The 26326-nt window shown below is 39.1% G+C and overlaps 1 protein-coding gene across 2 annotated transcripts in view; it reads left to right on the forward strand.

The window, feature by feature from the left end:
• Positions 1-26326, forward strand: part of gpc5b (glypican 5b) — a 342838-nt gene that overhangs the window by 113033 nt on the left and 203479 nt on the right. The window contains exons 4-6 of one of the 2 annotated variants that reach the window (XM_041263858.1): positions 6230-6363; positions 7737-7796; positions 10260-10382. In XM_041263858.1, the coding sequence (XP_041119792.1) occupies positions 6230-6363; positions 7737-7796; positions 10260-10382 (317 nt within the window). The remainder of the gene's footprint in view (positions 1-6229; positions 6364-7736; positions 7797-10259; positions 10383-26326) is intronic. The other variant, XM_041263859.1, reaches the window with a different exon arrangement.

The raw sequence follows: 26326 nt of genomic DNA on the forward strand, positions 1-26326 counted from the left end.
CAGGCAATTTGACTTTTACAACACAGTAATAAAAAACAGTTTTTAAATACAAAAACAGTTAAATATTACAGTACAGATGGGGGAGAGCACATCTGTTTGATTGTAAGACCTACACACGTGGTGAAGGCCAACGCAGCCTGCGTACATCTCAACTCAACAACGAGGGAGCCTTGGTGAGGAGTATATGGCTGGTCGCGCTGCAGCTAGTCCTCCATGCAAGCACGGGGACGCACAGCTAAAATCAAAACAAGGCCCGACCGCCGGCCCGCAGGCTAACTCGACAGCAGGGACAAGGCAAGCTTAGCCCCGTGGAATAATAGCGCTCTCTCTCCCAAGTAAGAAAGAGTGAAAAACACACACACACTCCTTAACAGTAATACTTACCATACTAAGACGTGCAGACAGAGAGAAGAAGCCTGACACCCGGAGTGAGCAGGTGCTGATAGTTAGAAGCAGAATAAAAAAGGCTACGAATTAAAGCTACTGATTCCGGGAAAAGCAGCGAAGGTCGGCTTTCAGCACAAAGTGCAGGGGAACTAGCAGTAGCTTACGCAGCGCTTTAGAAGAAAAAGTGCTCAATGCAACACAGAGAGGTCTTACTGTACCAATCTTGAGAAGTGAAAATTCTCCCCTGCATGATGGTTAAGTACCCTTGGTTGGCGGGACCGAGGTGGTCACTGAGGAGAGAGGGCCTACCGGCAGCTTTGATAGAAAGAGCTCAGTGACACCTACCAATAGGCAGGAGTATATCCTTAACAATGTTTTTGTGGCCATCTTCAAATTGAAAGGGTAGTTGAGTGGGATGTGGTTGTTTTTCTTAATGAAAAATATTACCACTGAATAACGGTTTGATTTCTGTTAAAACTGAAATATATCCTACACGTTTTTTTTTTCTCACTGTAAGTTACCTGCTTGGTTGTAATTTCTCTGTAAGAGAAACCTAAGTTAAATCTTCTCATATATAGTAAGCAAGTTTTTTTTTTTTTTCTAATATATAATTTTAATTGTACAGGACTGAGGTAAAATTCCAATTGAATAAAAACAAAACAACTAAACCCCCCTACAATAATATCTTTTGCCAGCTTTTGGATAGTACTAGGTTGACCGGCAAAGCTCTGAGTTCCTCCGAGTTTAAGTTTTCACCATCTAAGCTGAGGATGAGGTAAATAGACAGCCCTTGTTTTATCCCCTGCTGTGTTGGCACTGAACTCTGCTGGGGAAAAAAGTATGTGAAGGACTGCTGTGCTGTAAGTAATTAATTTTGGGTTGTCTGTTGGGAATGTACATTAAAATACAATGTGCTTACTAAGGTGTGTGTGCATTAATTTGTATTACATGGTGGATTGAGGCTGCAGTCTCTTCGAGGACGTCACCTGTACATAGCCAGAGTTGCGCATTTCTTTATTTTTTGAGCAGGGGTAGAAAAAAAAATACGTTTATTCAAGGGTGGCTATAATTATTATTAAAAAGTTCATATCTGAGTGAGGTGTTAATTCAAAGTAATACAGTATTTATAAGTAAAATAATTGTTCTTCAATAAGAGAAAAACAAACAGATACATTTAAAACATGAAATATGATCTGCTTACTTGTTTCTTTATTTATAAATGTTGTAAAAACACATACAGTATATTAAAACACAGGAGACAGAATAAATATTCTAAGTCACATACATCAGATTTACAGCGTTTTCCCGTGTTTCTTAGCTGTAAAGAAGTTCATGTGTCATAATTTGTGTATGTGTGCTGCTGTAAAATGTCTCCGCCCTTTAAATGAAATGCCCATCTCAGCAATGTCACACAAAAAACAAACAAATCAAGCAGTGAAGTTCAATCCTTCCCCTATCCAATTATATGTGTTAACTTAAGTGTTCCATGTGTCATCATGAGCCTTTAACAATTGTATGAATTAAAATATTGTATATTGAAAAAAATTCATGGGAATGGTAAAACAGGATTAAAAGGCACTGAATTGGTAAAGTACACTCAGTACTGCATCTCCAGCCAAGCCCCACCCCTTGTTCACTGTATTTTTCACATACTTCTTTATAGACATGCATACTGATGAATCCTGTTGTGACAGGCTGGCGAGTAGATAGAGGCCCAGAGACAGACTGCAGTTCAAAAAAAAAAAAATACTACTTTTATTACAAAAACACACAAAATAAAAGTGCACAAGGGCAAAATAAAAGATATTTAAAACACAAATAAAGCAAGACAAAAAAAACAAAACTTACAAAATTAAGGTTTCCAGGCTGGGCAATGCATTCACCAAACACAAACACAAACACAAACACAAACACAAACACAAACACAAACACAAACACAAACACAAACACAAACACAAACACAAACACAAACACAAACACAAACACAAACACAAACACAAACACAAACACAAACCTGCTTCCTCAGCTCCCTCCCCCTAATGGGAAGCAGAGGCCTCCTTTTATGTCAGGTGGCTGGGAACTGATTGATCGTTAATTAAGATAATCAACTAATCAACCCCAGCCACCTGAACATAATAAACCCAGGCAGGTAGGGGAATTTAACCCCATCCCTGCCAATTTCTAAAAGGCAGAGATGTGCTCTGCCACACCTCTCCTGATCACTCGCATTATCACCGAACTCCTCAATAATGCGATCCATTGTGAAAGTAGGGTGGTCCAGTAAGTCAAAGAAATGAAGTACATTTTTTATTGTGTTTACCCGATCACGGGCCCAGAATGACACTTCAGTATGTTCGTGTTAACATGACCACGGTCCTTAAGGGTGAATAGAGGCATTTCACTGTAATTATAACAAATAAACTACACTTTACTAGTTAAACCAACCCCCTTGAAGGAATTGCAGACTTATTATGTTGAGTTGGGTGTGTGGTATTCCTTATATTATGTTATGCGTATCCACAGAATTTTGGAAGAGGTATATCAATTTAGGTACATTTTTACATGTATCTAAAGATCCGCTTATGCAATTGTTTAGACCTTCTTATTGGAGTATCAGAGTATCAGAGGGGTTTCACTTCCTCCTTACAGACTGGCTGTTTGCCCTGTGTAGAGATCAAGCATACAGAGATGCTGTTCTCAGTTGATCACAATGTTAACATGTTAGTATCAGTGTGACCTTCCCTTGCTCCTTTTGTAAAATATATTTAAGTTACCACAGTTAAGTTACACAATCAGTCTTTTCCATGAGAAACGAGATTCAATGAATGCAAAGTTGTTTATTTAGTTTAAACAATATTTAACCAAACAGTGACTGGAGATTAATGTTGTTATTATCTGATGTCTCTTAAGTGCAATTGCATTGTGTCAGGAAGGTCAATGTTTTTTTTGGCTTGACTGCTGACGCTTGGTTTGCACAATGAAATAAACTAAATATATACAGTACTGACACAAACTATAGGAACATCAAATGATTTACAGAGTAACTAATCTGAAAAACAGATTTTAATGAGCAGGCTGTCCCATAAGCGCAGCGGTTCTCCAAATATGAGCCACTTACTCATTTAACCCCCAAAAATAGGCTTCTGAATAAGGATTGTTAAGGACATTCAGAAAATAGGTGACGAGGATATATTCATGAATACCTAAATATTTAGTGAGCAAGCAATGTGAGTGAGGTGAACATCCCAGCTTTCTTAGAAAAAGTGCTTCCTTGCTCATTAAAATATTTTGCATATTTTTAGAGAGGAGACAGTTATCTATTCAGGGATCCCTAGAGATCAGTAAGGGGTCTGAGTGGGATAAATACAATCCACACCCCAGTGGTTCTGTAAATCCTTTGTTCAGTTGTCCTCATTCCATGAAAACCATGTCATGTCACATTTCAAATCTGCTTCACCACTACTCTCTCTCTGTATAAGCAGGAGTGTACATATCTATAGCGAAAACGGAACTAAGCCCATTGCCTTGTACAGTACAGTATGTCTGCAAGTCGTAGCAGTGCCAAAGGAATATAACTTGAACCCTTGAGTCTCACTCTGTCAAGGTGTTGAAATGATGATACGCAGCAGAGATAGAACATTAAGAAAGATTTTTTATTTTTTGTTACTTTATTAATCTCCTACTGTTCTGTACATTGCAAAAAAAGATGTATTTATTTTTTTAATTTCAAGGTTATTTGCTAGAAGAGGCACTTATAGTTTTACATTGTTAATCCATGGCCAATTTTAAGACAATATGCTGTATTGTAGCCAGTAGTTCTGAGTTGTACTTTATGTAGCCAATAAAATAAATGTATGGCTGCTAAAGGGTTTTAGTGGATTTTGTGGCTGTCAAAGCTGCCCATGCCTATATATCGATATATATATATATATATATATATAATAATAATATATTATATATAATATATATATATATATATATAACACTTGAAAGCAGCTGGAACTGGCAGGGTTAAAATGTTACAATGTCACATGACTTGAATGGGCCACTAGGATTCTCTGGACTCAATTTAGAGAAAGCATCACTAACTCAATATGGGTATAAACAGAACCCAGAAACACAGACTGCAAACCCTTAAGATGGACATTTGAAGTGACTCAATAATATGCATGTTTTTAGGACCATGTGGTCAGGTGCAAGTGGAGCGGTGGAACAAAGTGACTGTCCAAATGGTACGTCTCCCAGAAATGATCTGTGTTTATTATAACCCAAAACAGAACAGTCCGCCCCTCTACCAGCAATGGTGTTGGGGGGTACACGGCAGGCTTGCAAACCCAAAACTAATAATACTTTTCACAGTAATAGTCTGATGGACTTCATCTATCCTGCGTCCTCCCTGCATGAAAGGGTGCTTGCTCAGTTCCAGGGATCTTGGTGCAAGTAAACGTTGTGCTGTGCAGGGAAGTGCTCTGGGTTGACTGCTGGTTTTGTAGTGAACCTGGGTACGTGCAACTACATGCTCCCCCTAATATGGTCACTTTCCGATTTCCACCTACCGTCAAGGTGGTCCATCTAGGAGGCAGCATACCACCATCCTTACACAGTGCCCTTTCTGGTCCGGAGGGAGATTTACAACATTGATCTTTTCTCTCTTTATCACAGACCATTAATACAATTCCACATTAAATGGGACTAATACAATAATGTGATGAAGGTAAAAGATCATTCCGTGCCATGTCTAATCACCTAAAAGAAAACAGCAAGATTTAAACCCCTCATACATTTTCATTACAAAATACAACTGTAACGGAGATAGGTAATTGAATTGAATATATTTCCGAGAGCTGTCTACTGTGAGTGAGGCTTTTCCTTAATTACCTTAAGTGCTACTGGCCCTAGGTCTGACATTGATCTGCAATTAGGAGCTTTTCGGCAGATTGTTTGGTTTAATCTGCGCTCTTTACATAGTCGATATTTCACTATATACGGTGCTCCGTAAAGTAGCTTTGATTGTGCTAATCAAATGAGGAAACGGTATGCCTACTGTCAAGGGAATTGACTGGTCTGTCCATTGATCCTGTCATTTCATTCTCTGTGTGTTTGTAAAGTATGAATGTGGTACCAGTCTCGGCAGTCACCATTGCAGAGAGCCCATGTTGGGGTGTAAAATGAAGAAAACCCTCCTGTCTTTGTCTGTTGGTAGTGAGTGTATAGTATATCACAGCACTGTGTTTGGTGACTTATAGAAAAAAAGGAAAATGTGTTATGTCTGGATCTCAACATTTCAGATCTGAGATAATTCATCTTGTGATCTTCACCCTGTTCTTAATGAGCCACCCAACTTGAGACAATCTTCTGCATGTATTTGTTGAGGGGACCAGTATCTTTTCAGTGGTACCAAGATATTTAACAAGAAGCAGAGATGCAAGATGCCTGAATGAGGGAAATGCTTTGTCAATCATTAAACCCCACACTAAATAATAACTCATAATAAAGCGTAAATGCACCACACTTACTTTCTGTCAGTTAACACCAGAACTTGTGATACAAGTTGAATTATTCAATCAACCATTCATTCTTCCATGTACTGTTCATACATCTCAACCCTTCATTCTTCCATGTACTGTTCATACATCTTAACTCTTCATTCTTACATGTACTGTACATATATCTCAACAGTTCATTCTTGCATGTTCATATAGTGCATGTATTTTGTGATAATTCACTTTATCATATTAGCTCTGTTTTTGTGTTTACAACCATGGTTGGTGATATAGTGTTATGGACCTACTTGTCTTAATTAAAAGCACAGCATTTTCCATATTTGTTCTTCTTTCCCCAGGTGGATAAAGTGTGTGGCCAGCCAGCTGAGAGAGTGGTGCACCCCTCCCCGGAGACTCTGCCCCTTCCTGGGTCTATTCCTGCACCCAAGCCCCCGATTGAGGCCCAGCTTGGCAAGCTTTCCAAGAAAAGAGGGTAAGAGAAGGAGAATACTGCTCACATCTTTGGCATAGGGTTTTTTCCTATTATTTCTGACCCTTTGTCTGCTTCCATACTGCCCTTGACGGTCTGATGAGCTCTCTACTTTACAACAACGAGGGATTATTTCACATTTTACTTCATGTAGCCATTCCCATTACAACTCCCCTTGGCTTTTGTTCACAGATCCAATGCATTTCTCAGAGTGATAACCAAATGTGTCGCTATTAGCTTTATTAACATTACTACTTGTTCCCTTTTTAATATATTGATCCTGCACTTGCTGTTTTTTTTTTGTTTTTTTTTTACAAAATAATTACCACTAAAAACCCTTCAAATCTTTTCATATAACATTATTGACTGGTTTCAAAGACCCCATTAGCACTAATCTCGGACTACTTTACTGTACCTACAGTAACATTGTGTAATTAATGCACTAAACTAAGATTAGTGCTTAGCGTGGCCTGTGAACCAACCCCTATTGTATCACTGTAATGCCACACATGACCCATTCTAAATGGGAATATACTGTATACTATATACTACAGTATATATATATATATATATATATATATATATATATATATATATATATATATATATATATGCTGTTTCTCACTGGGTATTTTGAGATACTGGCTTCACATTCCGTACACGATTTTATTCTATGACTATATATATGACTATGACCTCTGACTCAATCTGACTTATCCTGTGTCATAGCTCCAGAATTGCCTCTGTCCAGACCAATGATACAGACCACACACATTGAGATAGTGGCTTTACATTTGGTACACAGCTATAATTCTCTCGATTTAAATGTAACTGTTTTTGTTTTTCTACTTACTATTATGGTGTTTCCATCAAAATCATATCACTCAATTCATATCTGCTGTGTACTAATATACAGAGACGTTATCAAATGATTTCCTTCAGCTGTCACCACAGGGCAGCACACAGCACCATGCTCTGCAGTGGCATATAGAGACAAGTTTCTTCTGGGCAGTACCACTAGCTATTACACTAGCTGTGAAAACTATTAATAAATCTGTGTACCTTGGCTGGCATTTTCAAGGAAAATATCTGTGTTCTATGAGCTTAGTGAACCACCCACAGCATCCCTGCTACATGGCTGATTAAGCAGTATGTATAAAAAGTTATTTCTCCGGTAGAGATCTTGTGGTTTCTCTGCGGAGGTCCCTGTGTGTGTGTGTGTGTGTGTGAATACCTCTTTATCTGCATGTGCATGTCAATTTCAAGTAATGTTTTTTTTTTTCTTTTTCCCTCTTGTTCTTTTCTTCTCTTCTTCCCAATCCCTCCCGCTACTCTCCTGCTTGCCTCGACTCCCTCTCCCTGACGTTTGGTCCTAGCTCGCTTCCTCTCAAATCCTCCAAGAATGATAAACCCAGAAGTCTGAAAAAGATATCTCGGTAAGCATGACCTCGGGGGAAGCCTCTATCCCCTAGCCAGCAACGTAGGCTCTTTGTTTGTTTAATTTTTTCCTTCTTAAGAACATAACAGAACAGAAAGTTTACAAACGAGAGGAGGCCATTCTGCACATCTTGCTCGGTGGGTTGTTAGTAGCTAATTGATCACAGGGTGTCAGCTTCAACAACATTACTGAGGAGTTGGTTCCAGACCCCCACAATTCTCTGTGTAAAAAAGTGCCTCCTATTTTCTGTTCTGAATGCCCCTTTGTGTACTCTCCATTTGTTTCTTTTTGAATTTTGAATGCTTGAATCAGGTCGCCGCGTAGTCTTCTTTGTTCAAGACTGAATGGATTCAATTCTTAGCCTGTCTGCATATGACATGACTTTTAAACCCGGAATAATTCTGGTCGCTCTTCTTTGCACTCTTTCTAGAGCAGCAATATCCTTTTTGTAGCGAGGTGACCAGAACTGAACACAGTATTCAAGATGAGGTCTTACTAATGCATTGTACAGTTTTAACATGACTTCTCTTGATTTAATTGCAACACTTTTCACAATATTGAGCATCTTGTTGGTCTTTTTTATAGCTTCCCCACATTGTCTAGATGAAGACATTTCTGAGTCAACATAAACTCCAAGATCTTTTTCATAGATTCCTTCTCCAATTTCAGTACCTCCCATATGATATTTATAATGCACATTGTTATTTCCTGTGTGCAGTACCTTACACTTTTCTCTATTAAATGTCATTTTCCATGTGTCTGCCCAGTTCTGAATCTTGTCTAGATCATTTTGGATGGCCTTTGCTGCTGCAACAGTGTTTGCCACTCCTGCTATTTTTGTGTTATCTGCAAATTTAACAAGTTTGCTTACTATACCAGAATCCAAGTCATTAGTGTAGATTAGGAATAGCAGAGGACCAAATACTGATCCTTGTGGTACTCCAGTGGTTACCTCGCTCCATTTTGAGGTTTCTCCTCTAATCAGTACTTTCTGTTTTCTACATGTTAACCACTCCCTAATTATTATGTTTACATGCATTTCCATGAATCCCTACTGTGTTCAGTTTGAGAATTAATCTTGTATGCAGGACTTTGTCAAAAGCTTTCTGGAAATCTAAATAAACCATGTCATGTGCTTTGCAATTATCCATTGTCGATGACACATCCTCAAAAAAATCAAGCAGGTTAGTTAGACCTGTTGTGCATGTCCATTGCTATATAGGCCATACATGGGCAGCTTTGAGGGAAGCACATATTATAGAACATGTATTGTACATTCATTTTAAAACATGATATCTGATACTACACTAGTTTAAAGAGACTCCTCAATTTGATTGACTTATTTCCAGGAGGTTATTTCTTCTTTCACTTGCTAGTTCTTTTTACCTCAGGAGTGTCTTCTGGCTTAAAGTATCTCACTGGCTGTAGAGCATGTCAGTCCATAGGGCAAGCAGCTGCTTGGTTAAGGACAGGAAAAAAAACCTACATACAATGTGACCCTTCAAACCAGCACATTTGAGACCTCCATAGCGATGTGACCCTTTCAAACCCACACATTTGAGACCTCCATAGCAATGTGACCCTTTCAAACCCACACATTTGAGACCTGCATAGCGGGTGGAAGTGCTCTACAGGGTTTATGGAATTGTTTTTTTTAGCTGAAACCTCTAACTGTTGACAACTAGCTACTATGGTAACATGTCATCACACCTTGTTCATGGTCTGGTAAAGTCTGGTTAATAATCTAATAGACAAATGAAAAGGTAAAGCATATATCCAGATTCCCCTTGTAAATATCACTGCAGGAACATATTTAAAAGTGCCTTGAAACACTCCTCATGCTCTTTAAACCTGGAGTTGATAATAATAAGGGGATCTTTTTTAGTGTGCAGTATGAGTTATTATGAGCTCACTGGGTTCAAATCCTGGCTGTACTGAGTTGTTGATTTTGGCTGGTTCCTTTAGAGCAGGGGTTCTCAATACTGGTCCTGGATGGCCAGTGTCCTGGCTTTTGTTCCAACTGTCCCCTAAATTAGTATATTGGGCCAATCAAGCATTTATTAGAAGCATAATTGGTCCAATTAAGCAATTTTGTGTACAGTTGGAACAAAAACCAGGAGGGACACCAGCCCTCCAGGACTAGGGTTGGGCACCCATGCTTTAGAAAGATGTTTTCCATGGTTGATTCACCTCTTTATACCACAAACATGATCACATTTGTTAAAATATTAAGCAAATTCATAAAACTACAAAAAGTGACCCTTATTTAAATTCTAATAAACCGATTATGCTGACTAGTGAGTGTTTCTTTTGATTTTCACCAAACTTGCACTGACTAATTTGGATGATGGTAAAATAGTGGAAGATTAGTGCTAACTGGGTTAAACTGAACCCTTCATGAGTATGTAGAGAGGTACAGTATGCCTGTTTTGAAAGCCTATGTTTAATTGTTTTGTGGCAGGGACTTTGTGAGCTACATGCAACGCTACAAGACCTTCTACTCTGCACTCGCGGAGCTCCTGTGTGAAGGGGAGCTGGTGCGAGACAGCGCTACCTGCTGGAGTGGAGAGGACGTGGTGGAGAGGTGAGTGTAGGGTCCTTTTTACTGGGCTGGGAGGGAATGGCGTCGTCCTTCCCCTTATATGTGGGTTTGAAATCAACCAATGATGGAAGCATGTTAAGTTTAGAGTTGAAACGTTATCCGAATGATATACATTTGGTCTTAATGCTATCAGGAATAATGATTTGAAATACAGTGTTAATGTTTATACAATAGTATCTACAGCTCATTTTGTTTTGTAGTTTTCCTTTAACGAAAAACTGACAACATTTTGGAATCTAACATGAAATATTGTGCTACTATTATGGCTTCCGGTAGATGTTTGCGGTATCATTTTGTAATTTCTTTGATTTTTTTAATGATGTTCCAGTCCTAAAATTCTAGGTGATGCAAAACTGTTGGCCATAGCTGTCTACAATGTTAGGTTATTTATTTAATATTCAATATTTATTCATCCAGTCTAATCCATATACACATTAGTGTTGCACATATGTAGTCTTATACACTCATTTATTTTAAACTTTATTTGAGAACCACTTGTGATGAAACTTGGTAAGGACACTCCATAGCACTTTTCACTCAATTTGAGCTGCTCACAGTCTTCTCGCCCGAAGTGCACACAATGACATCTCTTACACAACAAGAGGAACTGTGTGGGGGTGTTGATTATGCAAACACAATTGTAACCAATGGCAACATGTGACCACAAAGTGATAATATTTATTCCCAAAAAACAAATAAAGAAAAAAAAAAAGAGTTTTATTAGACAAAATATTTATCTCCAACCCCATACTTTGTTCCTCTGAAAAGTTTGTTTATTTCCATTTTTTCAGAATAGAAAACTTGTTTATGTGCCATGATAACAGAAATTGCAGGCCTCAAAGAATGCCCCGGTGGTGAGAGCTCTCAGACCAGCCTCTCTGTTGAGGCTGCTACTGTCCACTTTGTTTCTATGCTTCCTCTTAACTCTCTCTCTCCGCTTCTGTGCCATGAACTCCCAAACCCAGATTTACTGGAAATCTCAGGACACCCTTCATTTAGATAAACCAAAACTCAGCTGTTATTATTATAGCGCTGGCAACAGTCAGGCCTGGTACTGTCAGGCAGGCAGCCATCTTGAGAGCTTCCCTTTCACAGCTGAGAGAGAGAGAGAGAGAGAGAGAGAGAGAGAGAGAGAGAGAGAGAGAGAGAGAGAGAAGAGAGAGAGACTCAATACTGGCGCGTGACCTGCTATGCACTCAGAGAAGTAGACTTCATTGGGGATTCTGGAGTGAGTGTTGTTTTGGCCTTGGTGCTCACATGGGTTAGGGAGGCAAAGCCGGAAGGGACTGTTTCTCCGCATAGTGCAATAGTCGACCCTTCTGACTGAGATCTGACAGACACCTACATAGGCCGGTAGCTTGCTGACATCTGCTCTCAAGTTCCTGGGTGTAGAATATAGTAATTATAATTATAAAAGGGCTTGGATAAATTAAGTGCTGTGATTGGCTGAACAAGATCACATGACCATGCAGTAATAACTGTCATATCGCACAGCTATGACATTATCGACCTACTTACTTACCTGATCTATTAATATTACTACGCCTTAATAATAATAATTAAACATGAATGAGTTTCCACAAGTTAAATAAAAAAAGTAAAAAATATATATGCTACAATGAAACAGTCCTCAGGGACTATTTTTTCTCAAGGAAGTAACTCTCTACATAAAAGCTAGTTTGTGTAATTATTTTCAAGAAAAAAATGTAGTGCATCAAGCTTGCAGTTTATTACTCTACTACAAGATACTGTACCTCAGACACCATTGTAACAAAAGCCCTGCACATGTAAATAGTGTATTGTTTTATGTATAGTTTAAATAAAATGTTGAACACATGTGTGTACTAGATATGGCAGGTTTTTCCAGTTGTAAATAAAGTTGAAATGTTTGGAATTCAAGTTTGGCAAGGATAGGGTTAAATTTAACCAAATCCATGTGTGGAACGTGGCTGGGGCTACTGCCGCCTTTGCAGCCAGAAGGGGAGGAGCTACTGCCACCTTCACAGCTAGAAGGGTAGGAGCCACTGCCACCTTCACAACTGGCATCACCACCAGGGGGAGAAGTGGAGCACCTGTTGTCGCCTTCTTGGTTTGGGGGCTTCCCTCCCGGCATCGCCTCCCGAGGGTCCGCTCTTGCCATTGCCTGGGGTGATCTCATCTTCACAGCCAGAGGGTCCTGCGTTACTGCTAGCGGGGACCAACAAATGGACAGAGGGGACACTGGGGTTAAGGGGTAGGCGAGGGGTTAAATGGGCACCCCTTTGTAGAAGCCCAGTGGTCACTGTGGGAGTTAAATGGGCGCCCCCTGACAGAAGCCCAGTAAATAAGAGGGAACTAATGTTTGGGCCAGCTGGCATCAGACGACAGGGTGGGCAAATTGTTGAGAGCAACCCTGGCCGTCTGGTATTTGATAGAAGCTGGCTGAGCCCCAGTGTTCTCTTCCATCCACCCATGTGTTTATTGAGCAGAGCGGGTTAGTTGTCGAATGGACCCTAGGGGTTCCAGTCTGAGTGGGAGGGTATGTGACAGGGCAAAAGCCCTGCACATGTAAATAATGTATGGTTTATATGTATAGTTTAAATAAAATATTGAACACATGTATGTCCTAGATATGGCAAGTTTTTGAAAAGTTTTGAATTTAAGTTTAGCAGGGATAGGGTTAAATTCAACTCTGCCAAATCCATGTGCTGAATGTGGCTGGGGTTTAATTGACTAATTGATGATCAATTAAGCTCAGCCACATGGTATAAGAAGGGGCTGGGAAGCCAGTTTTGTTGGTCTAGTTTCAGGAATTGTGCAGCCTCACTACTGTGTGGAGTGAGTGAGTGAGTGAGTGAGTGAGTGAGTGAGTGAGTTGAGTGGATTTTGATCCCACAACAGTTTATTTTAGTGTGGCACAGAGTAGATTCTGGAGTGGGACCTCCCTTACAATGGGAGCATCGCTAAGCCAGTGTTTGGCAAACTTTAGTTTTTAGCTGTTTTCTCACTGTGTTTTGTTTTGGAGTTATTATTTTGATTACACTCTGTTTGTGTATATCCTCCTGCACTAGGGCTATCGTTGCTGGTACCCTAGTGGCATCCACCTGTCCCTACAACTGTGTTTATTGGTAATGAAACCTGGACGCCTGAGTGGCGTTGTCAACTACATCCCTCTATCTCTCTCGCATCATTCAGCGGACACCCGCAACAAAAGTAGCAGGTACCAAGACCCCTTGTTTCACCATCTTATAAGCGAAATAACCCACTCCAGGGTGTGCATTTAAACTATTCTTACCGCACTTCCTGGGTGGTTGAAGGGACTCGGCTTACGGCCTCATACCTCACAACGCACCCAGGGCATGTAGTAAGAATTGTCTTACCACACACCCTGTCGTGGGTTATTTCTTAAATACATATACAAGAGCAATATTCAAGACATATACAAAACTATTTAACAGAATGGAGAAGCAACTCACCAGAACAGGAAACACCAAATTGCTCAGCAACTTGTGTCTGATTCGTGTTTGTTTACAGAGTTCAAACAATTTCCAACTTTTGTAGCAAGTGAAACGGTGGCACATTTCGCCATTTGTTTACATGCCGTTTTGAGATGATGAGGTGAACTCATGGAAATCAGAATAATTGTAAGTGACCGCAGTTCTACAGCTTGCTTCCTCATCTTGGGTCCGTTTTTAGGCAGTCATGGAGTTGCAGTTTTGCTTAGCAGAGTGTCAGCACCTTGTTTAGCATTCAATGTGGAGCGCAAAATGTTCAATTTCGTTTAGATATTCATAGCCGTTTTTACTCTGCTGAGTAGCTACTTTCATGAGTTTATTTGTGTATCTTACCTCTTTAAACTCCCAGTCCTTTGATGTGTTAATGTCCCTTTCCCCTGGGAAATCACTAGTTTATGTCTTCTTTGCATCAAGAAGATTGTGTTGCACGTGTGAATTATCTTTACGTAATCTAATCCAGTTCAGGTGCCGGTCCTCTAATCAGTAGGGCACATAGTTGAGTCTGTCAGCAAACCAGAGGCCCCCTTCTCAAGACACAGCAGTTTGTCCTGTTTCTCAAGACACACAGTCCAGTTACATTTCCAATACACATTCATGTATTATCATATTCATGGAATATATCCTACAGCAATCTCTGTCTCGTAGTCAGTCTACAAACAAAGGCTTTAAATAAAAAATAAAATTTAAAAAAAAAACACTTTTGCTAGGAGGAGGGGGCGTGTCTTGTTTGCTGCATTTACAAAAATAATAGAATATCTTACGTTATATTAAAAAAAGACATGTATTGTAAGGCATGGGTCACATTGACCCAGCTGGCGGTTCTAGGTAGAACTGTTTATATCATTTTTGTTATTCTGGCTATCAAATCAGGATATTTAATTCATATATTTAGGAAAAGTCAAAAACGGACATACACCTACGAATTACAGCGGAAGAGTAGTTAACATTTTAAGTTCAAAATGGGTCACAATGACCTGCATGGAGGTTCTAGTGTTAAGTGAAGTTCCTGTACCTTTAGGCGGAGCATTAAAAACTGTTTCAACACAAGGTTATTCTCCTAGCCAAAGTGTTCTCTTAGGAGGTGTTCCTATAAGCAGAGCCTTTACCATTACCATTGTCAGAATAGTGGGATATCTGTCTGTCACACTTACATGCTTTGCATGTATCTGGATAAGCTTTTCTTAAATTGGGAGGAAACTTGGTATTAACCTTTAGCATTTATTCAGCACTTGTCAGGTGCGTCAGGTCCAACTTATTTTCACACACGCTGTTTATTTTACATTAACTGTTTAAAATATATTTTTTCTTTTTGATGATATTGGAAAATTGCAATGTCGGACCAGGTCCAACATCGGACCGCAAAGGGTTAACATGTTTATTACTCAGAAGGGAGAAGTAGGAGTATTCGGTTGTGTTGTCTGTACACACTGTTGATGTACTGCACACCATGGTCATCATCTTTTTCATCACAATGATAGCTCTAGTTTCCAGCCATGGCATATCATGACTTAGAGGTTTCTTTTGTGCTCAAGCCACACTGCTACATCTTTATGTTTAGCAAATTCAGGCCCACTGTCTTCTCCCGTTGCTGGTTCATTGGAATACAACAAAAGGGTTAAAGTCTGCAATAACAAAACCACAAGAGTGTTGCTTGATGCTTGGTATGTGTTTTCATTAGTGTTCCTCAGTTTGTTTATATCAGACTTAAATCAAGCGCTTCTTCTGAGCACAACAAACTGGGATGAGAGTGTTCACAGCTGACTGCTAGAACTAGTCTGTGAGCTCTCTTTTACTAGGCCCATATAATTCAACAACCCCCCCCCCCCCAAAAAAGATGCCGCAACCCTTCCAAGAAAACTTTCTCACACATATTTTGTTTTAACAATGTTCTATCCCCATGGAATACTTCATAAGAAGAGAACACTTAAGCCGTTTATACAGCACGCATTGTCCTTTTGAAATCCCTAGTGATGGTGTCAAGTTTTCGTACAGTCTGCATGTCACTCTTTACATTTTTTTTATATATCTGCAAAACCACTTATCCAATTGTGATGAAACATGGTATTGTTAAGCATAAGTTAAGATTATGGGGTCATATGGAGATGTCTCTGTTTGTACATCTGTCTGTCTGTTTGTCACATTTACATTTCTATCTGTTGAGAACACAAGATTTCATATACTGTAAATCAGTTATAATATTATCCTTGTGACAGGATGGCCGAGGGGGACGTCACAGACCCGGAAGTTGACAGACTCAGTAGTGTGGGTTAAAGTACTCATATTTATTAAACAAAAATAAATGAAACAAACAGAAACACTTTTTCAAAATGAAAAGGTACGAAGGCCAAAACAAATACTCCCCAGCTACTCTCTGCTCCAGCCCACCAACCCACCCTGCTGTGAGTGGCTGCTGTACTTTTATACACAGGGCCACCTCTGAATTGGTAATCCCTTAATCAATTTGGAGATAGACTCATTTCGCACATGTTAGAGAGATGAGGAATTTTAACCCCACCCATTCTGCAAAACAATAATAGCAACCACTGGTATCAAATAAACCCAAATCAATACATCCAAACCATTAAAATACATTAAAATAATAATACCTTTACCAGCAGCCACAATACCATAGCCCTGCCACAATACCATAGCCCCTTTTCCATCCAGCTTTTTAACACCCTAAAACGTATGCGCAGAAGCAAATTCACCCCAAAAAAGGTATGGAAAACAGTTTTATTCGACTTATTGTTACTCGCATGACAAGCAGAGGTGGTTTTATTTTTTGATCACTATGACATTTTATTTTACATTTGCATGGAAAACGGTAGCAAGCGTATTTCTGGTCCTAGCACACTTCCTCAACCATTCAAGGGATGTCAAACTGTTCCTGGACCAACTCATCATACAAATCAGCAACCATGGAGCAGAGAAGAAACAGTTGTTTCTAACATTATTAAGTGATTTCTTACATTTGCATTACCTATAGTAGATATTGTATACCCACTAGCCATATAATGAAGTCCCTTGATTTGTTTACATGTTTTAAGTTCAACTTTTCTACCCATTCATTGGCACTTATTTATTTTAAGTTGTGTGTTCTTTTCTTTAGTAAAAAATGGTTTATTTAAACAAGTTTTTTGTACTGCTATTTTATTTAAGAAAATGTTAATGAAAAAAGCTTGTTTTCTAACAAGCTAAGGAAATGAGTAGAAGAAAGTTGTTTTTAGAAGTTATTTTATTCGTGAAAATGTAAAAGAATTGACATTTTTCATGTATTTTTGTAATGTGTCATGTGTGAGTTATTTGAGTGTGTACTGATGCTCTATTTTTACAGGATTTCAGTCTAGTTCAAAATTAAGTTAAATCAATGTAGTGGACCCTGTGTGTCAATTGCAGCTTGTGTATATTAGACCTGGGTCAATCATATTTATAATTACAGTTGCAGCAGGGCTACTCTTTGTCTGTATCAGACCTGGGTCAATCATATTTATAATTACAGTTGCAGCAGGGCTACTCTTTGTGTGTTTCAGACCTGGGTCAATCATATTTATAATTACAATTACTGGTATCTTAGATACTGTAATCAAAACTCAGAGAGTGTCTTTTAAAAAAACACCGTGATTAAATGATGCAACTCGTAAGAGGAAATATAAGAGTCATAAACTAGAATGGAGGTGGCAGGAATCTAAACTGCATGTTCATTCCATCTCATGGAAGGACCTCCTGATTAAATATAGGAAGGCTCTGGCATTGGCTAGATCATCATATTATTCTAATTTAATTGAAACAAATAAAAATAAGCCTAGATTTATTTTGCTACCCTAGATAAATTAATCAATCCTTCCCTTTGTAGTCCTACCCTTGACATTAGCTCCTCTCACAGCTGAAATGACTTCTTACATTTCTTTAAAAATAAAATACTAGACAACAGAAATGAGATTCCACAGTACCTAATTATTTGTAGGAGTTACTGACCACTTATCTTCCAAACCCCACTCTGTGATTACAGGATACATGGCTGCTGGTTATTCCTAGAGTCAACAAAAGCAACACGGGAGTGTCAGATGTGCATGTACTTCTTTTATTGCTCTAATCCTAACCCTAACACTAACCTACCCCTAACCACTAAACCCTAAAACATCCAATATATCAGAGCTATAACATAATTCCTATAACTTATAGCAATGCATCAATATAAGTGAGATATAAATTCAAAATTGTTCTTACCTTCCACTATGTGGAAGTCTAGTTGTAGAATACAATGTAAAAACAAGAGCTGTCTTCAAAAGACAGACTTCTGAACACGACTAAACAGCCAACAGCTTTTCAGAGATCCTCAGAGCATGGACCACACAACTTGTAGTTAGCAAGTTGAGTGATACTTGACTGGGGTTTTACCTCAGCTTTTATAGAGCTTTTTCTCCATTTAATATGTCAAAAGACCCAATTAAATCTAATTATTTGCTCTGTTTTTTTTTTACTCCTTTTTCAAAATTAATTGAATGTGAGCCCATGGTTCATTATCTTCTGCCCCTCCTTTCCCTAAAAATGTGGTGAACTGGAGTTCACAGGGTCCTTGCTACCAAATACAATACAGATGTATGTCAGATGTATACAAGTATACAACAGATGTATACAAGTGTGTGTGTGTGTGTGTGTGTGTGTGTGTGTGTGTGTGTGTGTGTATATATATATATATATATATATATATTTATATAGGGATAGCGCTATACATAAGAAACAGTCTTGAAGCCCAAGTGTTAAACCTGGACAAAGAAAATAAAACCGAATCAATATGGGTCAGAATAACGGACAAAAATTCAAAGGGCATAATAATAGGAGCATGCTATAGACCAACAGATTCAGACGGTGAGCACAATAATCTGTTATACAATGACATTAGAAATGCGTGTAGCAAAGGAGAAGCCGTACTAATGGGGGATTTCAACTTCCCCCAAATAAAATGGGAAAACCCGATGGGTAGCGCGAAGGATGAAATAGAAATGGTGGAAATGACAAATGACTGCTTCCTAACACAATTTGTCAAGGCACCGACTAGAGGGGAGGCATGCCTTGATTTAGTCTTTTCAAATAACGAAGATAGAATAACTAAAACAGAGGTCAGAGAACCACTGGCAAACTCAGACCACAACATGGTCTCATTTGAAGTGTTTTTTAAAACCCCAAAAGTAATGACTAAAGCTAAGGTTTACAATTTTAGAAAAGCAAACTATGAAGGTATGAAACAGAGACTAACAGAAGTAGATTGGAGTAAAATAGAGAAAACACCCACAGAAGAAGGATGGCTGTTCTTCAAAAATGTAGTACTAGAGGCGCAAAACAATTACATCCCTAAAGTAGACAAATCTAAATGTAAAACTAAATTGCCAAAATGGTTTAATAGATCAATTAAAAAAAATATTCAGTGAAAAAAGGCACTTTACAGAGCATTAAAAAAGGACCAAAAAGAAAGTACGCAGAAAGAGTACACAGAACTGCAAACGCAAGTCAAAAAGGAAGTTAGAAAGGCCAAGAGAGAAATAGAAATGAACATTGCTAAGGGAGCTAAAACCAATTCCAAAATGTTTTTCCAATATTACAACAGCAAGCGAACATTCAAAGAGGACATTAAATGTTTAAGAGATACAAATGGCAAAATCGTAGATGAAGAAAAAAAATAGCAAATATATTAAATGATTACTTTTCACAAGTTTTTACAAAGGAAGATACTGACAACATGCCCCACATGTCATCCAGTTCCTATCCAGTTTTAAATAACTTTAGCATAACTGAGGCAGAAGTGTTAAAGGGACTAGGAGCTCTTAAAATAAACAAATCCCCTGGGCCGGATGAGATCCTCCCAGTAGTACTCAAAGAAATGAAAGAAGTAATTTACAAACCGCTAACCAAGATCATGCAGCAGTCTCTTGACACAGGGGTGGTACCGACAGACTGGAAAATTGCAAACGTAATACCGATCCACAAAAAGGGAAACAAAACTGAACCAGGTAACTACAGACCAGTAAGCCTGACTTCTATTATATGCAAACTTATGGAAACTATAATAAGATCCAAAATGGAAAATTACCTATATGGTAACAGGGTCCTGGGAGACAGTCAACATGGTTTTAGGAAAGGGAGATCGTGTCTAACTAACTTGCTTGATTTTTTTGAGGATGCAACATCGATAATGGATAATTGCAAAGCATATGACATGGTTTATTTAGATTTCCAGAAAGCTTTTGACAAAGTCCCGCACAAAAGATTAATTCTCAAACTGAACGCAGTTGGGATTCAAGGAAACACATGTACATGGATTAGGGAGTGGTTAACATGTAGAAAACAGAAAGTACTGATTAGAGGAAAAACCTCAGAATGGAGTGTGGTAACCAGCGGTGTACCACAGGGATCAGTATTAGGTCCTCTGCTATTCCTAATCTACATTAATGATTTAGATTCTGGTATAGTAAGCAAACATGTTAAATTTGCAGACGACACAAAAGTAGGAGGAGTGGCAAACACTGTTGCAGCAGCAAAGGTCATTCAAAATGATCTAGACAAGATTCAGAACTGGGCAGACACATGGCAAATGACATTTAATAGAGAAAAGTGTAAGGTACTGCACGCAGGAAATAAAAATGTACATTATAAATATCATATGGGAGATATTGAAATTGGAGAAGGAATCTATGAAAAAGACCTAGGAGTTTTTGTTGACTCAGAAATGTCTTCATCTAGACAATGTGGGGAAGCTATAAAAAAGGCTAACAAGATGCTCGGATACATTGTGAAAAGTGTTGAATTTAAATCAAGGGAAGTAATGTTAAAACTGTACAATGCACTAGTAAGACCTCATCTTGAATATTGTGTTCAGTTCTGGTCACCTCGCTATAAAAAAGATATTGCTGCTCTAGAAAGAGTGCAAAGAAGAGCGACCAGAATTATTCCGGGCTTAAAAGGCATGTTATATGCAGACAGGCTAAAAGAATTGAATCTGTTCAGTCTTGAACAAAGAAGACTACGTGGCGACCTAATTCAAACATTCAAAATTCTAAAAGGTATTGACAGTGTCGACCCAAGGGACTTTTTCAGCCTGAAAAAAGAAACAAGGACCAGGGGTCACCAATGGAGTTTAGAAAAAGGGGCATTCAGAACAGAAAATAGGAGATACTTTTTTACACAGAGAGTTGTGAGGGTCTGGAATCAACTCCCCAGTAATGTTGTTGAAGCTGACACCCTGGGATCCTTCAAGAAGCTGCTTGATGAGATTTTGGGATCAATAAGCTACTAACAACCAAACGAGCAAGATGGGCCGAATGGCCTCCTCTCGTTTGTAAACTTTCTTATGTTCTTATGTTCTTAAAGTAGATACGCAGTTCCTTTCGTTACAGTTTTTTTATTACAATAAAACTCAAATAGGTGCAACAATGTTGGTTTTTTATCATTATCGTTCTGCCTAAAAAGGGTTACTTTTTATTTTGGTATATGGCAATACCTAGGCTCTGTGTTTAGTTCTTTAAAAACTATGACTTCAAGTTAATTAAATGAGATGCCTGCTTCGACCAAGGTTACAGGCTTTCGTGCGTGATAGTCTTCATTAATTTAAAGATAGGGGAAGTCTTATTTTTCAGTCTGATCAGCTTCCAAGAGTGTATGCACTCTAATAACAAAGACACACAAACAAACCTTTTTTTCTAACATTTTCTAACAATCAAATTTTCTTAATTCAAATTTTTATTCTGCTCATAATTTGCTACAATAATATTTCTACTGGGTGTATAGTCTTTAAAACACAGTACATTGTAGCAAAGTGGTTGGCAATGTGCAGGTGTAGAGGTGATGCAGTGTTCAAGAGAATGACAAACAGCAAAGCTGGTGAAATGGTGGTTTTAATTATAATCCAAAGTCACTTGACAACAGTAAATAATAATGAAAAGTGGCAATACAAAACAATGTGTATTGCTCAGCTAAATCCACAGGCAGTCCCAAACAGTAAACACAGTTTTAAGCACACACAAGACACACACACGATCACAAATCTAGAGTGAGTGCTAAAGTGCGAGTGGTGAAATACCATATGGGTTTGGTGCTGGCCTTAAGCGACCTAACAAGAACAAACAAGTATTATTAGACACAACAAACACAAAAAACCCACGGTTACTTTACCATTTTTCCTTTTGTGGTTTGCTCTTAACAGTAAAAAAAGGAATAGATCACCTAGCCATGTCTCCTTTTGTACCATCAGTCACACTCCCTTGGTTAGCGAGTGCAACCGTTTCTCCTCCAATCCGCACTTGCCACATCACTTCCCTTCTGAGGCAATGACTTGGCGCACCATAGCTCTGCCCCTTTCTAGATGGTCGACTTCCACCTAACCCTTGGAATGAATTGTCCGACCATCCAGTCCGGGGCACTCTGTTCCCATTACACCGCGCCCTCATAGGTTGGGAGAGAGATTTATAACCAAGATTCATTCTTTCTCTGTTACATATCTCACCGCTGAAGCCGAATTAATTTTGGGGATTGGGGTGCTTAATTTCATAATTTACCTTTCCTATAGCCCGAATCACCTCATATGGCCCCTGCCATTTAACACACAGTTTCTATTCCGACATTCATTTTTATTGTACTGCTGCTCTTGCCGGTGCTGAGTTGATTTAAAATGTTCCTGTGCCAGTCGATGAACCAAATCTAGGTGATCTCAGATTAGAAGCACGTGCTTCACTACATTTTTGGACAAGCGTTTGTGCTTCTCCAACCCCTCTCTCACTAGATTGAGGATACAACAAGGCTGTTGGCTGTACAAGAGTTCGAAGAGGGGAGAATCCTGTCGAAGTCTGTGACCTCTCTCTGCAAAAAGGAGGTAGGGAAGAAGTGTTGCCCAGTGTTTTTGCTCTTGAATTACAAAAGTCTCAACTTCTGCTTAAGGTCTGATTGAAACGTTCCACCAAACCATCTGTCTGTGGATGACAAACAGAGGTTCGGTTTTTGAGTATTTTAGATTTTTATCTAATCTTTGATAAAGAAGTTCATTCCATGATCAGTCAATATCTATTTGGGGATCCCTACTCTGGTTATAATCTGTACTAGTTATTTTCTATCGCAGATGCACTTGTAGACCTCAATGGAACTGCTTCCGGGTATCGCGTTGCATAATCTACCACCACTAATATATGCATATATCCAGAATCAGAAGGTAGCAAAGGGCCTACAATGTTCATCGCAATATGTTCAAAGGGGGTGGAAATAATTGGCAGTGGAACTAAAGGGACGGGGCACACTCGACCCGGCGCTACTCATTGGTAGTCTGGACATGCAGCTACATATTTTGACACTTCATTATGAAGCCCTACCCAATAAAATCCATATAATATACATTCCCTAGTTTTATCGACTCCATTTCCCTAAAAAGGGATGTCATGCACAAGCCTCATGACCTTGGATCGATACAACTGGCGAATCATTAATTGTGTTACAGGCTGTCCTGTGCTAGTGGCAGGGTTCACGCTACATAACAATTGCCCTTTTATAATGAAGTGTAGATATACTAGCCACCCAGCTCCTTAAACATCCTTACCTTAAATAGACTGGCCCTGTCCCCAAGTGTGTACCAGTGTGGAGTCGTTGCTTTGGCCCCACTCTAGATCCGGGCTTTGGTCCCACATGTCTGGTATATTGATAGAGGCTGGAGTAGCCTCTGCCCTGGATGGCCCAATAACCTTGCACACTGCGTACCACCCCCTTTGACTGGCGTTTGTTGCCATCAAAGCATTCTCCCATATGTTAAACGTGGTTTATAAATAAACTGACCCAAAAAAAAGGGGTACAAATTTTATAATGTGGCCGTGTGCGTCTTTTGAAAACGTTGACATCAAACAAAACAAGGCTAAGACCTGACTGAAGCGGTGTGTCTGTACGTGACTGCAGGACAGTGTCGACATGCTACACAGATGTATTGTGGTTTGTTCTTTTTTTCTGCTATGTACTGTACAGTGCTTTGCGATGGTTTTGTATAAAAGGCGCTATATAAATGCAATATATAGATAAATAAATTGCAGCAGGGCTAGTCTTTGTGTGTATGAGACCTGGGTAAATCATAGTTGTAATTACAGTTGCACCAGGGCTAGTCTTTGTATGAATGAGACCTGGGTCAATCATAGTTATAATTACAGTTGCAGCAGGGCTAGTCTTTGTGTGTATGAGACCTGGGTAAATCATAGTTGTAATTACAGTTGCAGCAGGGCTAGTCTTTGTGTGAATGAGACCTGGGTAATTCATAGTTATAATTACAGTTGCAGCAGGGCTAGTCTTTGTGTATCAGACCTGGGTAAATCATAGTTATAATTACAGTTGCAGCAGGGCTAGTCTTTGTGTGTATCAGACCTTGGTAAATCATAGTTATAATTACAGTTGCAGCAGGGCTAGTCTTTGCCGCCACCATCTCTGTTTAATCATTTTAAAGGTGGTGATAGCTGGCAGAGCAACAGCAAAAGGAGTCTTCCAAGCCAAACAGTTCTTGAAGGGAATTTTCTATGCAAGGATCCATCTCTGCAAGAAACTGAGGTATTTTTATAAATCGTGCAAGTTTTTAGCATGTTTACTTGATAAGAACATAATAACATAAAGTTTACAAATGAGAGGAGGCCAATCGGCCATCTTGCTCATTTGGTTGTTAGTAGCTTATGGATCCCAGAGTCTCATCAAGCAGCTTCTTGAAGGATCCCAGGGTGTGCTTCAACAGCATTACTTGGGAGTTGAATCCAGATTCCCACAATTCTCTGTGTGTAAAGAAGGGACTGTATGTAAAGAAGGGACTGTATGTAACCTGTGTGATCAGACCTGTGTGTAAAGAAGGGACTGTATGTAACCTGTGTGATCAGACCTGTGTTGGAGGAAAGAAGGGACTGTGTCTAACGCGCAGTGTGAGTAACTTGTTTTTGTAACAAGTGTTTTTGGTGACCGGTAAACGTATACTATAAGGACTGAAATAAAGTGTAGTTCGCGCTCGTTGGTGGAGATAGGCTTTTTTTTTTGCTTCTGTGTTTTGTTTTGTTTGCTTTATAAGAACATAAGAATGTTTACAAATGAGAGGAGGCCATTCAGCCCATCTTCCTTGTTTGGTTGTTAGTAGCTTATTGATCCCTGAATCTAATCAAGCGGCTTCTTGAAGGATCCCTGGGTGTCAGCTTCAACAACATTACTGGGGAGTTTGTTCCAAATTCCCACGATTCTCTGTTTAAAAAAGTTCCTTATCCATCGCGTATCCGATTGCAGTTGGACTAGAGTAAGGGCGGATATGTAAAAAGTCGGAAAAATGAATCGTGTTTTACCATTATACACAGCTGTATAATAATTACTATATTCACAGAATTGTTGTTTTGAGATTCAGCTTTTATTAGATAGCTTTCCTAAATCCTTTGTTTGGAAAGATACAGGGTATTAATGCTTGTAACAGAGTAGCTGTCTGCTGTGTGGGTGCCTGCATTCGCTGCTGAGTGACAGGCAGGAGATTGAGACAGAGGTTGAAGTTGATACGCCCCCCGCAGGTGAACAGGATTTATTTACATCTCAACACACTGAACAGCTCAAGTGACACTACCAGCAATGGTAGAGCATGGAGTGCATACAACGTAGTGTATGAAAACTTTGATGGGATCTACAATCTCTGAGCTAATCTAATCTGTTCAATAATAATAATAACGTGGTTTTGACTTGCTTACTCACTCTTTGGTATCCAACCCTGGTTCTGGTTCTTTCTTACTCACCTACTCACTCACTTACTCTCACGCACACACAAACACTGTGCTAAAGAGCTTGATCGTGGCAGATAATCGGTTAGGGTGGGTATGTGACGGGTGGATACATGATTGACAACTGTATAAAAATGACTGTGGACAATTTAAAACAAAAGGTAGCCCTGGGTTTAGGTAATGTAGTGGATAATAGTTTGAGAGGTAAATCAGAAGTGTGGAATTCTTTTGGAATCATAGCAAATGAAAATAATGAACATGTGACTGAGTTTGTTGCTTGTAAAACCTGGCATCATGTTTTTGTGTACAGCAGCCACAAAGCTGGTACATCATCTCTGCGAAAGCACAGGTGTAGCTCCCTTTCAACTTGTGGCACGAAAAGAATAGACAGGTATTTTATAGTAAAGTAAGTACAGATAGGTAATATGTTACTTCTATGATATGTTGTGCACTGCACTAACAAGTAACTAGGATGTATAGGTGTTACAGAAACTTGGTTATCCAAGAGTGATGGAGACGAATATAATATTAGTGGGTAAACACTGTATAGGAAAAACTGGCAGGACAGAAAAGGCTTGGGTGTAGCATAAGAAACAGTCTTGAAACCCAGGTGTTAAATCTGGACAAAGAAAACAACGGCAAATAAATATGGGTCAGAATAAAGGACAAAAATTCAAGAACA

Source organism: Polyodon spathula, chromosome 11 (genome assembly GCF_017654505.1).
Source record: "Polyodon spathula isolate WHYD16114869_AA chromosome 11, ASM1765450v1, whole genome shotgun sequence".
Lineage (NCBI taxonomy): Eukaryota > Metazoa > Chordata > Actinopteri > Acipenseriformes > Polyodontidae > Polyodon > Polyodon spathula.